The sequence below is a fragment of the Ailuropoda melanoleuca genome, chromosome 5 (assembly GCF_002007445.2).
Source record: "Ailuropoda melanoleuca isolate Jingjing chromosome 5, ASM200744v2, whole genome shotgun sequence".
NCBI classification, from domain to species: domain Eukaryota; kingdom Metazoa; phylum Chordata; class Mammalia; order Carnivora; family Ursidae; genus Ailuropoda; species Ailuropoda melanoleuca.
In genome coordinates, this window is record NC_048222.1 from 78,624,949 (window position 1) to 78,640,163 (window position 15,215).

The 15,215-nt window shown below is 42.0% G+C and overlaps 1 protein-coding gene across 1 annotated transcript in view; it reads left to right on the forward strand.

Moving 5' to 3' along the window:
• EPHX2 (epoxide hydrolase 2) overlaps positions 1 to 15,215 on the forward strand; it is a 69,269-nt gene that overhangs the window by 4,626 nt on the left and 49,428 nt on the right. The window contains exon 2 of the mRNA XM_002914434.4: positions 10,822 to 10,906. Coding sequence (XP_002914480.3) covers positions 10,822 to 10,906 — 85 coding nt within the window. The remainder of the gene's footprint in view (positions 1 to 10,821; positions 10,907 to 15,215) is intronic.

The following is a 15,215-nucleotide window of genomic DNA, read 5'->3' on the forward strand; positions in this document are numbered from 1 at the left end:
GGTGCTTGTCCTATGCAATGCTTAGTAAATGTTTTTTTTAGCAAGTCAGCAAATACAGAAAGGGTAGCCGAGAATCAGCACTTGTTATCCGTATCCTGTGTACTATTTCACAAAGTATTTACTGACTGCTTCCAGGAGCTCCTGGGGCAATCCCCAGATTTGTAGTGGCTTTTTGCCTCTTATTTACCACCTCTGGGATTTTATGTCATCTCTGAAGCCATCTTTTTTTTTTTTTTTAACACATGGTTTTTAATTCCACAACTAATACACTAATACGTTCTTACTATGAAAACATTCAAACTAATAGAACAATGTGGAACGGGAATGTCAGTCCCTCTTCACCCTTCCTTGTTCCTCTCCCTATCCCACATAAATCATGGTTGATGCATAGTTCATTTAATCCAAAACCAAGGGGTATTTTGTGGTTTTTTTCTACCCATAATTCTTTATAGCAAAACCTGACCTGACTTCATTTGACCACAAAATCTGACTTGACCTCGTTTGGGTAGTAAACGTGATCTGAACAAGCGTGGGGCTATTTATCATCTTTGTGCCACTACTGTGAGTAGTCACCATGTCCCAACAGAAATACGAATGAGTCTGTTGAAGAGGGCTGTCCCAGACCCTCCTAGAGGTGTAGCCCCCTGTTTCACCTTTACCTTTACAGTCTGAACAAGCCTGACTTTTGAAACTCATCTGGTTCTGAGGCTTCAGATAAGGGATTGTCAGTGTGTCACTTGCTTGTATGAATTCGCAGGCAAGTTTATGCAGTTTGGTAGGTAGGTTGTTTGGAACATAGATAGGTTTCAAAAAAAACCATTGGATCAGAGTACACATGCTGTTCTAGGTCTTAATTTTTTCTTTTACTTAATTTACTTAATTTTAATTATTTTACTTCACTTAACAAGTGGACATCTTCCTGTGATTGTTTATATATCTACCTTTACTTTTTTAACCAATCTGTGGTATTCCACAACATGGTAGGGCCTGGTTTGGTACTGGATTGTTTGTCATTTTCTTCTTTATTTCTTGGAATTGTTGATTCCTACCATCGTGTTTTGTGTTTTCTACTTACCATCTCTTCCGCTATTCCTTCTTTTATTCCTCTTCTTTTTTAAAAAAAGATTTTATTTATTTACTTGAGGTGGAGGGCAAGAGCAGGGAGGAGGGGCAGAGGGAGAGGGAGAAACAGCCTCCCCACTGAGCAGGGAGCCCGATGTGGGACTTGATCCCAGGACCCAGGATCATGACCTGAGCTGAAGGCAGATGCCTAACCGGCTGAGCACCCAGGCTCCCCTTTTATTCCTCTCATCTTCCTGTCTATAGTTGTGTTGATCGAGTTTTCTTTTTCTCCAGTTTTCTCTTGGGGAAACATTTCTTGTCTTCTTATAGGTACATTTTGTTTCTAGTTTCTTTACGATTACCTATGATTTTTTAATGTGCATGGATAGTAATTTATTTTGTTAACACAACCTTTTCTGTCAGCATGTGTAATTATTGGTATCTTTATCTTTTGTGTAATGAAGAATTTGTCTGGTGTTTGTTCTAGCACAGAGCTGCTGCTTTTTTTTTTTTATTTCCAAGATTTTATTTATTTGACAGAGAGAGACAGCGGGAACACAAGCGGGGGGATCTGGAGAAGGAGAAGCAGGCTCCCTCTAGGTAGACATGGGGCTCAATCCCAGGACGCTGGGATCATGACCTGAGCCGAAGGGAGACGCTTAATGACTGAGCCACCCAGGCGTCCCTAACACAGAGCTTCTAAAGACCCTTTGGGATTTCCTGAGGGAGAGGAATGCCATTGTTAGGCAGTGAGATGACTCATGGGGACACTTACAAATCTTCCTGATTGGGACTGGTCACCAGCAAGGCCAACTGAGTAATTAGAGGGTTGGGACTTGGGGCCAGGCAAGCCTCTAGGGAGGAAGATGAGAATTGAGTTGGATCAGATAGCCAATGATTTAATGAACCATGCCCAGATAATGAAACCCTAATAAACCCTAATAAAAGCTCATTGGAGCTTCCTATTTTGTAAACACTGATTTGCCTGGAGGGTGACATGCTCTGATTTCATGGGAAGAGGGCACAAGTGTTCTGCGTGCCCCCCCCCCCCCGAACTTGTCTTATGTGTATACTTTAAAATAAAACTGTAGGGGCACCTGGCTGGCTCAGTCAGTAAAGTGTGCAACTCTTGATCTTGGGGTTGTGAGTTCAAACCCCACATTGGGTGTGGAGATTACTTAAAAGTAAAATCTTTAAAAAAAATAAAATGAAACTGTAATCATAGGAAGTATAGCACTTTTCTGACTTCTTTGAGTTGTTCTAGTGAATTACCAGACCTAGAGGGTTGTGGGACCTTCCAAATTTGTATCCAGTGGGTCAGAAGTATGTGGACTGGAGACCCCCTGAGACTTGTGGCTGGTGTCTGAAGTGAGCTCATTCTATGGAGGACTTGCCCTCAACCTGTGGGGTCTGTGCAAACTCGAGGTAGTTAGTGTCAGAACTCAACTGCAGTACGCCACCTGCTGTTGGTGGTTGGGTGGGAAACAGTATTCCGCCCTGCACTGCCATGCCCAGGTCAGTGTAGCTATCCTTGTGCTCACTCACACCAGAGCTTTCCCCAGGCAGGTAGATTACTTCCGCTCCAATTTATCATGTTTCCATCACGTCTGCTTCTAGCTGCTCTGCCTTGTACATTATTAGCTATGAATGTGTGTTTTCAGCATGTGGCGAAGAATCCCTTTGGGGGACAGCAAATGAGTTCTAGACGGAGTGGTAGGTTTCAAGGGTTCCATTGTGTAAAAACCACTAACGAAGATTCTAGTAGTTAATGGTATAAGAGTAAATTTCAGATATAGTTAATATTTTGTGGAAGATTGAGGAGGTGACAACATACGTGAAATATAATCTGGTTTAAAATGATTGCTGGGAAGGGAGATGGGGAATTATTGTTTAACGGGCACAGAGTTTTGCAAAGATGGGAAGATGAGCAGGGTCTGGAGATGGATGGTTGTGGTGGTGGCACAACAGTGGGAACCTACGTAATGGTGCTGACCTGTGCGCTTAAATATGGTTACAATGGTCAGTTTTATGTTAGGTGTATTTTAATAAAACAAAAAGGATGATTGCTGAATTTCCAATGTTATTAAAAACAGGAATCAGTCAGGGGCACCTGGGTGGCTCAGTCGGTTAAGCGTCTGCCTTCGGCTCAGATCATGATCCCGGGGTCCTGGGATCGGACTCCCTGCTCAGCAGGAAGTCTGCTTCTCCCTCTCCCTCTGCCCCCCCCACACTTGTGCGCGCTCTCTCTCTCTCAGATAAATAAAATCTTTTTAAAAATGGGAATCAGAATTTTAAATTTAAATTGTATTTAAGTATACTCATAGGGCTCTGAGTCTTCTATAGTCTCCATGCAGTAGAATATTTAAACCTAGAATGGGAGCCATGATGTAAATAGCCTCTCTCCACCACTAGCCGTGTGACTTTGGGCTAGCCAGTTAAGCTGTCTGGGTCCCATCTTTAAAAATAAAGGGATTGAATTCCCACCAACAATGTAAGAGGGAATGCAAGTTGGTGCAGCCACTTTGGAAAACAGTGTGGAGGTCCCTTAAAAAGTTAAAAATTGAGCTACCCTATGACCCAGCCATTGCACTACTGGGTATTTACCCCAAAGATACAGACGTAGTGAAGAGAAGGGCCATATGCACCCCAATGTTCATAGCAGCATTGTCCACAATAGCCAAAGCGTGGAAGGAGCCAAGATGCCCTTCAACAGATGACTGGATTAAGATGTGGTCCATATATGCAATGGAATATTACTCAGCCATCAAAAAGAACGAGTCCTCAACATTTGCTGCAACATGGACAGGACTGGAGGAGATAATGCTAAGCAAAATAAGTCAAGCAGAGAAAGGCAATTATATGGTTTCACTCATTTATGGAACATAAGTAGGAAGATCGGTAGGAGAAGAAAGGGAAGAAGAAAGGGGGGATAAACAGAAGGGGAATGAAGCATGAGAGACTATGGACTCTGGGAAAAAAACTGAGGGCTTCAGAGGGGAGGGGGGTGGGGGAATGGGATAGGCTGGTGATGGGTATTAAGGAGGGCACATATTGCATGGTGCACTGGGTGTTATACGCAACTAATGAGTCATGGAACTTTACATCAGAAACTAGGGATGTACTGTATGGTGACTAACATATAATAAAAAATTATTATAAAAAATAAATCAATAAATGTTAAAAAAATAAAAATAGGGGCGCCTGGGTGGCTCAGTCGTTAAGCATCTGCCTTCGGGTCAGGATGTGATCCCGGAGTTCTGGCATCGAGCCCCACGTCAGGCTCTTCCGCTGGGAGCCTGCTTCTTCCTCTCCCACTCCCCTTGCTTGTGTTCCCTCTCTCACTGGCTGTCTCTATCTCTGTCAAATAAATAAATAAAATCTTTAAAAAAATAAAAAATAAAAATAAAAAAATAAAGGGATTGGAATAATTGTATTTTAGTTGTTAATTAAGAGAGATGACTTTCTACCTATAACATTATGTTTTCTAAAGACAGCTGCAGCAGTATCTCCCATCCCATGTGCACTTTTTACCTGTGATTTTGACACTTCCCACTAAGGTGAGTGAGCTCTTCATTCCCTCTGCTGGAAGTGGGGCAAACTTTTATGACCAACGGAATATAGCAGAAGTGATGCCCTGCCCTGTGACTTTTGAGTTTAGATTATAAACGTGTTGCAACTTTCTCTTTGCTCCCTAGAATATCACTTTTAAAAGAAGCCTTCATCCATTGGATAAGCTGTCTGACTGCCCTGAGCCTTCCTTTCTGGGAGGAGTCCCCAGCTAGTGCTCAAGAAAACCCCTAAATTCAACCAAGTAAATTTGAAGATCTAATAGGCTTTATTAAATGATTCACAAATCAGGCAGCATCCCACCTACTAAGTAGAGGGAGCTCCAAGGAGCTCTCCAAAATAGGTTTTCAAAGGTAAGGGGGGCAGGAAAAGGGACTTTATTAGCAAGGAATGCATTGTTTTAGACAGGGTCACCCCCCTAAGGGGAATGGAAGTGGTCTATCAGGGTCTTTCTTCATAGTGTTGGCCAGGAAGTTACAGTTTGCCCCATAAAAGATTACATGGTGTGGGCAACTGTGTTGAAACTGCTGTTAAAGTATGTAGTCTTACTGCTGTGGGGCCATAACATACGTGACTCCATTTTGAGTCTGTGGTTTTCTTTTTAATGCTGACTGACCTGGAAAGACCATATGGAGAGGCCCTGAGACTACTTGGAGAGAGACATGCCTGGTCATCCCCCAGCTGCTTCAGGTCTCCCCTTTCCCCTTCCAGTTCTAGCTGCCATCTAATTGCAGACACAGGAGAGATCCCGAGCCAGAACCACCCAGCTGAGCCCTTCTCTAACGCCTGACCCACAGAAACTTTGAGAGATAATAAAATGACTGTGGTTGTTTTAAGCCACAGATTTTGGGTTGACATTTTATGTAGCAGTAATAACTAGAACACTGTCTTCTTTACAGATTAGTTTTTCTCAGTATTTCTCACTAAGATACTATATAAATTACCAGTTTATTCTCTTTCTCCCCCACATCCCCCCACTAGAATGTGAGCTCCTGAAAGACAGTTTTGTTCAGTCCTTCCTCCACATTGCCTACAACAGTGCCTGGGACATAGAAGGCACTTAATGAATATTTGCTAATGAATAAACGAAATGGTAGAAGGAAGGGGAGAGACCAGCTCAGCTGTCAGGAACCCCCAAGTCCACTTTCTACTCGGGGAGTTTATTGAAGTGACTTTGAACCTGCTCTGGGCCTTAGTGGGAGAAGAACAACAGTGGACTTCTTTTCCCATGTTTGGGCTCTTGTTTTCCTCCTTTCTCTCTTTTTAAAAATATGTTCCAGGCTACATCTGTCTTCCAAGATTTTCTTTTTTTTTCTTTTTTTTTTTTTAAGATTTTATTTATTTATTTGACAGAGATAGAGACAGCCAGTGAGAGAGGGAACACAAGCAGGGGGAGTGGGAGAGGAAGACAGGCTTATAGCGGAGGAGCCTGATGTGGGGCTCGATCCCATAACGCCGGGATCACGCCCTGAGCCGAAGGCAGACGCCTAATGACTGCGCCACCCAGGCACCCCCCCAAGATTTTCTCATACTTTGTAGTCCAATAATTTACATTTTCTTGGTTTTCTGGACTATTGGAGTTGTTTTTCTTTTTAAATCTTTTAAGGATATCTTTTGTATAATCTCAGTGTGATTTTAGGCAGAGAGAGAAGTAGATACATGCTCAGTGTGTTGTCCTGCTATGATCCCCACTCCTTTCATTTTGCATTTTTTGATGGTTTCTTAATCGTTGCGTAAAGGTGTATGTGCTTATAACTTTATTACGCAAAGGTATGTGCCGCCTGTCAATATAAAGGTGCTTAATAGAGATTGCCATTTTCTAAAGTGGTATCAAATTACACTCCTACTGGGAAGAGAAGAGAGGTCCACTTTCTCCACATGGTCTTTAGTCCTTGACATTGTCATGGTGTTTAAATGTAGGGATTCTGGTGGGTATATAGTGCCATCTCATTGTGGTTTTAAGCTGTATTTCCCTGATGAATAATGATCTTGGGCTTCTTTTCATATCTTATAGGCCATTTGACAATTCTCTTTAGTGAAATTCTTGTTCAAGTTGTTTGCCCATTTTTCAGCTGGGTTGTCTTTCTCTTACTGATAATTAGTTCTTTGTATATTCTTAATACAAGTCCTTTGTCATATATATATATTGCAAGCATATCCATGTATATGGCTTACTCATTCACTTTCTTGGTGTTATTTTTGATGAACAAAAAGTCTTGATTTTAATGACAATTAACTTATCTTTTTTTGTTGTTTTATGTTAGTGCCTTTTGCGTCCTTTTTTTTTTCTTTAAATGGTCTTGCACCCATGACCCCAAATTCAAGACCTAAGCTGAGATCAAGAGTCAGACACTTAACTGACTGAGCCACCCAGGTGCCCCTGCTTTTGATGTCCTTTTAAGAAATTTTTGCTTGCTTAAAGGTCATGAAGATATCCCACTTTCTTCTAGAAGCTAGATTGTTTTAACTTTCACCTTTAGGTGTATGATCCACTTCAAAACAAATTTTGTGTATGGTGTGAAGTCCCCAACCTCTATGGATATCCAGTTTCTTTAATGTCATTTATAGAAAAAAAATCTTTCCCACATTACATTTTAGTGGTGCATTTGTTGAAAAAATCAAATGACCATATAGGTAGAGGTCTATTTCTGGACTCCCTATTCTGCTAAGTTGATGTATATGTCTATGCAATAATACCACATTGTCTTAATTTATAATAAATTTAAAAATCTTGTAATATAAATCTTTCATATTTATTCTTAAAGATTTGTTTGGCTATTCTGTGTCCTTTAGTTTCCGGATAAATTTTGTAATCGAAGTGTCAGTTTTCACACTTATACACAAAATCTGCTACGATTATGATTGGAATGAATTAAATCTTTATATCAGTTTGGTGAGAATTATTGCCAGAACCATATTAAGTCTCTGATCCATGAACTTGATATAGAGCTCGCCATCTATTGAGGTCTTTAATTTCTCTTAGTTTTGTAGTTTTCCAGATAGAGGTCTTAAACCTCTTTCATTAGATTTATTTATGTTTTTTCTAATGCTATGGTGAGTGGTATTTTAAAAAATTTCATGTCCAATTTCTTTTAAACCACATTTGTCCTGCTCTCAACTTTTTATTTTGATCTATCTGTAAGTTGATTGGAAATCTTCCGTGAATTTTTTTTTTTTTTTTTCAGGAAAGGCATGTGATGGTAAACATTAGTTTTACATGCTGGGACTTTCTGTTGCCTTCAGAAATGTACAATAAATTGTCTGGGGATAGAATTTTGGGTCCATTATTTCTTTTTATTTCAGTGTCTAGTGAGTTTTGTTCCACAATCTTCTGACATCTAAAGTTGCCGATAGAAGACTAACGTCACTCCGAATTGTTTTTCTTTTGTGTATAATCTGTTTTTCTACCCAAAAGGTTGTTACCCTTTCTTATCCTAGGAATCGACATAGTTCCCCCACATATGCCTGTTGTGGGGGAACACACAACACACAACACACACACACACTCACACGTGGTGGGGAGGGGCAGAGGGAGAGAGAGAATATTTCAAGAGAGAGAATATTTCAGACTCTCCACTGAGCAAGGAGCGTTGATGCAGGTCTAGATTCCACGACCCATAAGATCATGACCTGAGTGGAAATCAGGAGTCCAATGCTCAATCAGCTGAGCCATCCAGGAGCCCCAGTCCTTCTGGAATTCTTATTGTTTGTATATTGAAGGAATCTGGCCTTCCTAGGTCTTATCATTTTGCTCATTAACTTCAGTTGCTTCATCGTTTTACTCTTTGTTCTTGAAAACTGTGTCATGTCCTTTGATTCACTAATTTCATTTTGTGTAATGGCCATTTCGTTGTTCACTGCTTTTATTAGCCACCCTTAAAATTTGGAATTCATGTTTTCCAGTCCAACAATCTTCATATTTCAAATTGCTTTCTTTGTTATTATTGCTGCCTGATTTGTTTTACAGATACATTGGTATTTCCTTTCTCTATAGCTATATCCTGCCCTTAGCTCCTGTTCTTCTATCAGCCCCCATTCTCCCAGACAGAAAAAATAATTTTCCCTTTGCTTTCCATCCTGCTCATCCAGTGTGTTGTAGATACTTGCTTATATGTTGACTCCCTTGTCCCCTGTGAGCTCCCTAAGAATACAATCACATATTACTGCTTTTATATCACAGCACCCAGCACAACGTGTTGCACACCTTAGGTGCTCAATACAAGATGGTTGAGTGGAATTGTGTATTGATTCTTAAAGCTGGAGGCCAGCTGCAGAAGGGCATGAGGGATCTTTTGAGGTGATGGAAATGTTCTAAAACTGGAATGTGCTGATGTTTGCACTACTGTTAATTTACTACAAATCATTGAATCATACTCTTAAAATGTGAATTTGATGGTATGTAATTACAATTTAATAACTCTGTTTAAAAAAAAGACAACTTGGGGCGCCTGGGTGGCACAGCGGTTGGGCGTCTGCCTTCGGCTCAGGGCGTGATCCCGGCATTCTGGGATCGAGCCCCACATCAGGCTCTTCTGCTGTGAGCCTGCTTCTTCCTCTCCCACTCCCCCTGCTTGTGTTCCCTCTCTCGCTGGCTGTCTCTATCTCTGTCGAATAAATAAATAAAATCTTTAAAAAAAAAAAAAAAGACAACTGGTAGGGCATTGCCTGGCTGGCTCAGTCAATGGAACATGTGACTCTTGATCTCAGGGTCGTAAGTTCAAGCCCTATGTTGGGTCTAGTAGAGATTACTTAAAGATAAAATCTTTCAAATAAATAAATAAAAGACAACTGATGGCAAAGGTGTGGCAGAGTCATTGCTATTACTAGAAAGTTGAGCAAAGCTACATTTTTTACATTTTGTGCAAAGTCCATAATTGTTATTTGCAAGAGGGTTAGTCGGATGCAGGGGAGTTGATTATTTTCAGAAATGAAACTCCCAGATCAGAGATATTTGTCATCTTACTTGGGAATGGTAAATAATTTTAGCTGGCCTGCCAGTTCCTGTGCATTATAAATATTTGCCTGGAGCTCTGTATTAAGGATTGGACATCGGTGCCTGGACTCAGTGGAATCAGATGTGGGGTGGATTATCAACAAACGCTGGGGGGTGCAAGGGAGCAGGGGTGTGTGTGCGTGTCACATATGTACCATCCTTTATCTGTCTGATTTTGCCCAGCCGGCCATGTGAGGGTAGCTGATCCACCACGGGGGGTGGGAAATTATCAAGAAAGTGGAATGGAAACTTTTATTTTGTAATGTAAGGAAGTGAGAGAGTAATGAGCTTGTCTCTCTCCCCCTGTGTCTGCTACTCCTTGGGCCTGTGTATTAGGGATGAGTATGAGCTGAGGTGTGTTAGATGGCTAGGGCTGCCATAACCAAATACCACAGGTTGGGTGGCTTCAACAGTAGTTCAGAGGCTAGAAGTCCAAGATCAAGATGGTGGCAGCAGGGTTGGTTTCTCCTGAGGCCTCTCTCCTTGGCTTGTAGATGGCCATCTTCTCCCTGTATCCTCTCATGGCCTTCTCTCTGTTCAGGTCTATGTTCTGATTTCCTTCTCGAGACACCACTCATTAGACAGGGCCCACCTTAATGACCTCGTGTTAACGTACTCACCTCTTTAAAGGCCCTGTCTCCAAATACAGTCACATTCTGGAGTACTAGGGATTAGGACTTAGACATATGAATTGGAGGTGGGGAGGGTACAATTTAGCTCATAACATGAGAAAACTTTTAAAAAATTAAACAAGATTAAAATGAAATAGAAACTATATGTTCAGAATCAAAACCAGAAAAAAATATTTCATTCCCTTTGAAGAATACGTACTAATAAAGCAGTCCTTTGGGGCAATGCCTTGTGCAAATGAGCTGAAGATGGGAATGAATGCATATCTAGTCTTGAGTTTGGCCCTTACGTGGCCAAGCTGGAAGTACTTCCAATAGAAGAGTCTCTGCTGGGTCGTCCCCCAGGGGCTGCATCACCTGCCAGCATATTCATGATGTAGTGTATGGTCTCATGTCCCGGTTAGATGCCCTTTCAGGCTAAGATCCCCACTTGAACATTGCCTTTCCCCATCCATGGCAGAATGCCTTTCCAACAGCGGTTCGTCTGTGGATAGAAATAGCGTCTGTCCCCTATGTGCTGCTGTGATGAAGTCATCCGACATCCATGCTGTTGTTCTTTGTGTCTTCCAGGGGCTTTCTAAAAGAAGTCTTCAGGAGAGGAGGCCCAGACGGCGCCAGTGCCCGCCTCATGAGGGGAGAGATCACATTTTCCCAGGTAAGGGGACCCTTCATAGACCCCCTCGAGAAGGCGTTCTGTGCCCACATGTCCGTCTCCCGCACTGGCTAGAAGCTCTCTGAGGGCAGACCCATGTTTGCTTCACCTGTGTACCTGTCTCGTACTTCCCTCGTAGGACTGGGATGGAGGCTTAGAGACACACAGAGAGATATTTAAGACTGGTTTATTGTCTCTTTGCGCCAAACAGCAGGGTCTACCCCATGACTGGAAAATTGCCAACCCTTGAAAATCTATGCCAGGCAGAGTAGCTTTTTATTTTTTCTTGAATTGTGGTAAAATACACATAATACAAAATTTATCATCTGGGTCACTTTTAAGTGTATAATTTTGTAATGTAAAGTATATTCACCTTATGAAGCCATCACCACCATCCATCTCCAGAACTCTGCAAAACTGAAATCCTAGACCCCTAAACAAAAACTCCCCATCCTTCTTTTCCCCCAGCCACTGGCAACCACGGTGCTACTGAACTTCCTGTCTCTATGTATGAGGCTATTCTAGCCACATTATATAAATAGGATCATGCAATATTTGTCCTTTTGTGCCTGGCTTATTTCACTTAGCATGATGTCATCAAAGTCCATCCATGCTGTGGCATGTGAAAGGATTTCTTTTTTTTTTTTTTAAGATTTTATTTATTTATCTGAGAGAGAGAGAGAGAAAGAGATCACAAGCAGGGGGGGAGGGGCACAGGGAGTAGCAGGCTCCCCGCTGAGCAGGGAGCCCTGTGCGGGACTCGATCCCAGGACCCTGGGATCATGACCTGAGCCAAATGCAGACACTTAACCGACTGAGCCACCCAGGCACCCTCGGATTTCTTTCCTTTTTAAAGAATGGATAGTTTTCCCTTGTATGGATAGATCACATTTCATTTATGCATTCGTCTGTCGATGGACACTGGGATTGCTTCCATCTTTTGGTTATTGTGAATAATAACACTGTGAACGTGGGTGTAGGAGTATCTGCGTGACCCCTTGCTTTCAGTTCTGTATAGACCCAGAAGTGGGATTGCTGGATCCTAGGGTACTTCTGTTTTTAATTTTTTTAAGGACCCTCCATCCTGTTTTCCAGAGTGGCTGCCCCAGTTTGCATTCCCCTGAGCAGAGCACAAAATTTCCAGTTCATCCACATCCTCGCCAGTCCTCGTTAGTCTTTGTTTTGTTGTTGTTGATAGTTGTCATCCTTAGAGTAGCTGTTTTCAGACAGGGCCAGTTATGGGGAGGGGTTGTTAAATCGTAACTGGATAATGGGTGGGCTTTGGAGTCAGAGAGCAGGATTTGAATCACGGCACCCACTTACAGACTGTGTCCCCCCCCAGCAGGTTGCTTAACCTCCCAAAGGCTCAGACTTTCCATCTGTAAAATGAGGATGATGTACTGTCTATTTTGTGGGTTGTTAGGAAGCTAGGAAAGTGTCTTGCACAGCACCTGGCACGTAGCAAGTGCTCACTGACTACAACCTCCATTGGTGTTTAACAGAGTAATCAGGATCTGAAACCACTTGAATTCTCAGTCACTGTGTCTGGAAGAAGAAAGGCTATTGAGGATCTGTTCTATAAACACACAGAGAACACGGTCTATATTTTAACACTTTTTATGAATTACAGCCCTCTATCAGTCTGTCAGAGAACTTAGGGCCCACTGGAGAAGTAAGCAGGAGCCCACGTTTTCTGTGAGGGCACATTGTGTGTGCATACACACACACACACACACACACACACACACACACACACAGTGGCCATTGGTGAATGAAAAGTAATGATACTGTTGAGAATAAACATTAGGTCAATAAGAAATCTGCAATAATATTGTTGGAAGAGAAGGAAAGAGGGAAGTGCAATGTGTTTTCAGTGAACATGGGAATTATAGAGTGAATTTCTAGTAGTTGCTATGAAAACCCTGCACCCATTCTGACTTCTTTCGTCTGTGTGTAGCTTCTAGGAAACTTGGATGGTTAGCTGATGAGGTCTGTAAAAGCAAATTGCAGTTGATCCTTGAACAGCATGCATTTGAACTCACAGGTCCACCTATCCCTGGATTTTCTTTCCAATAAATAACACATACAGTGCTGTAAATGCATTTTCTTTTCCTTATGATTTTCTTAATAACATTCTATTTTCTCCGGCATACTTTTTTGTGAGAATACAGTATATAATACATATAGCATATAAAATATGTGTTAATCAGTGTATGTTATTGGTAAGGCTTCTGGTCAACAGTAGGTTATTAGTAGGTAAACTTTTGGGAAGTCAAAAGTTATATGTGGATTTTCAACTATGTGGGGGGTTAGGGCTCTCAACCCCCACATTATTCAAGGGTCAACGATATACTATGACAAAGGCTACTTAGGTTCAATTTGTCTTCAAAAAATCATATTTTGGGAATGAATGTCATCTTTTAAATTTTCATTTGTGTATACAGGGCACCTGGGCGGGCTCAGTTGATTAAGAATCCTACTCTAAAAAATGTTTTTTCGTTTGCATATCTTTTCCTCAACATTGTATTTGTGCGAATCATAGATGTCATTGCGTGAAATCATAGATAGTTTTATTCTCATTGCTGTCGGACATTCCATTGTATGAAGATACTCTGATCTGTTAATCCATTTTTTTTTCACCCCGAGATGGAATGGCATTGGGAGATTTGGAGTAGTGAAGTGACCTTATGTACATATATTTGCAGCAAAGAAAAGGAGGTTTTTTTTTTTAAAGATTTTATTTATTTATTTGTCAGAGAGAGAGAGGGTGAGTGAGCACAAGCAAGGGGGAGTGGAAGGCAGTGGAAGAAGCAGGCTTCCTGCTGAGCAGGGAGCCCGATGCAGGACTCGATCCCAGGATCCTGCGATCATGGCCTGAGCCGAAGGCAGAGGCTTCACCAACTGAGCCACCCAGGCGTCCCAAGGAAAAGGTTTATTCGAGAGGCAGCCAGACAAGGAGATGGAAGGCAAGCCTCAAATCCAGCTCCTGACTTATACTTTTAAAACCTCACTCTTGCTGCTGCATAAACAGACCAAAAGGACGAGGATCATTTTAGCCTAATTAAGGAAGCTGTTGGAAGATCCAGGTGAGGGATGGTGGTAGCTTGGACTAGGTAATATTGGAGGAAACGGTACAAAGTGGTTCAAGTCTGGAATATTTTGACAGTAGATTCCACAGGCTTTCCTGGTAGATTGAGCATGAGTGTGAGAGAGGAATGGAGGATCTCAAACATTTCTGGCCAGAACCGAATGACAGTATCAGTTGCTGTTCGCTGCTGTGGGGCTGGGAAATCAGGTGCCCAGTTTGGGATATTTTAATTTGAAATGCCTATTGATCTCCAAATAGAAGATGCAGTAGGCAGCTGCATATACAGACCCAGAGCTGAAGGTAGATGTCCAGGCTGAACACATGCACACGCACACACAGCATATAGATGGCATTTTTAATGCCATTGGACTCAGTGTCATCACTGAGAAAGGGAGTATAAAATGGAGAATCCAGAATCCTGGGTACTCTAATATTAAGGGTCAGCTTGATGAGGGGAACCCAGGGTTGATAGATGGAGAATGAATCTCCACCGATAAAAGTCAGGAAGGTGTGGAGTCCTGAAACCCAAGGATTTATCAAGTTTCAGATGAAGAGAGTGGCTGTCTGTGCCGATGCGGCTGATGGGTCGGGCAAAACGAAGGTTGGCGAGTGCCCATTCTATACAGCAACACAACATGGAGGTCATTGATAACCTTGACAAGAGAAGGTGGAATGTGGCGTGTGGAGGTGAAAGCCTGATCAGACTGTGTTCAAGAATGAGAGAAAAGGTTTGAAGACTATGAAGTTTTGATACAAAGTGGGGCAGAAAAATGGGGCAGTAGAAGGAGGGGATAAGGTCAAGAAAGAGGTTTTCTTTATGATAACAATATGCTTGCATGCTGCTGGCAATGATCCAGTAGGGAGGGAGATGGCTGATAAAGGGATAAGGAAGGGAGGCCCCCTGGAGCCACATCCTTGAAGCAGAAAGGGGTGGAATCTAGATGGGGTGGGGGTTGAGCTCTGGTAAGAGCAGTGCCGTATCTATGGCAACAGAAGGGAAAATGGAGTTCTTGGCCACAGATGCTGGTAGGTGGGTATTTGTGATGGCGGGAACTTGTGAAAATTCTCTTCTAATTATTCTCCCTTCCTCCAATCCTCCTCAGTGTTTCTGGGATGACCTCCCTAAAATGCAAATCTACTTATGCAACTCTCCCACTTAACTGTATATATATTTTTACTTGTGTAACAGTCTAAGGCTGGAAGAGTTTTATTATTTTTATGGAA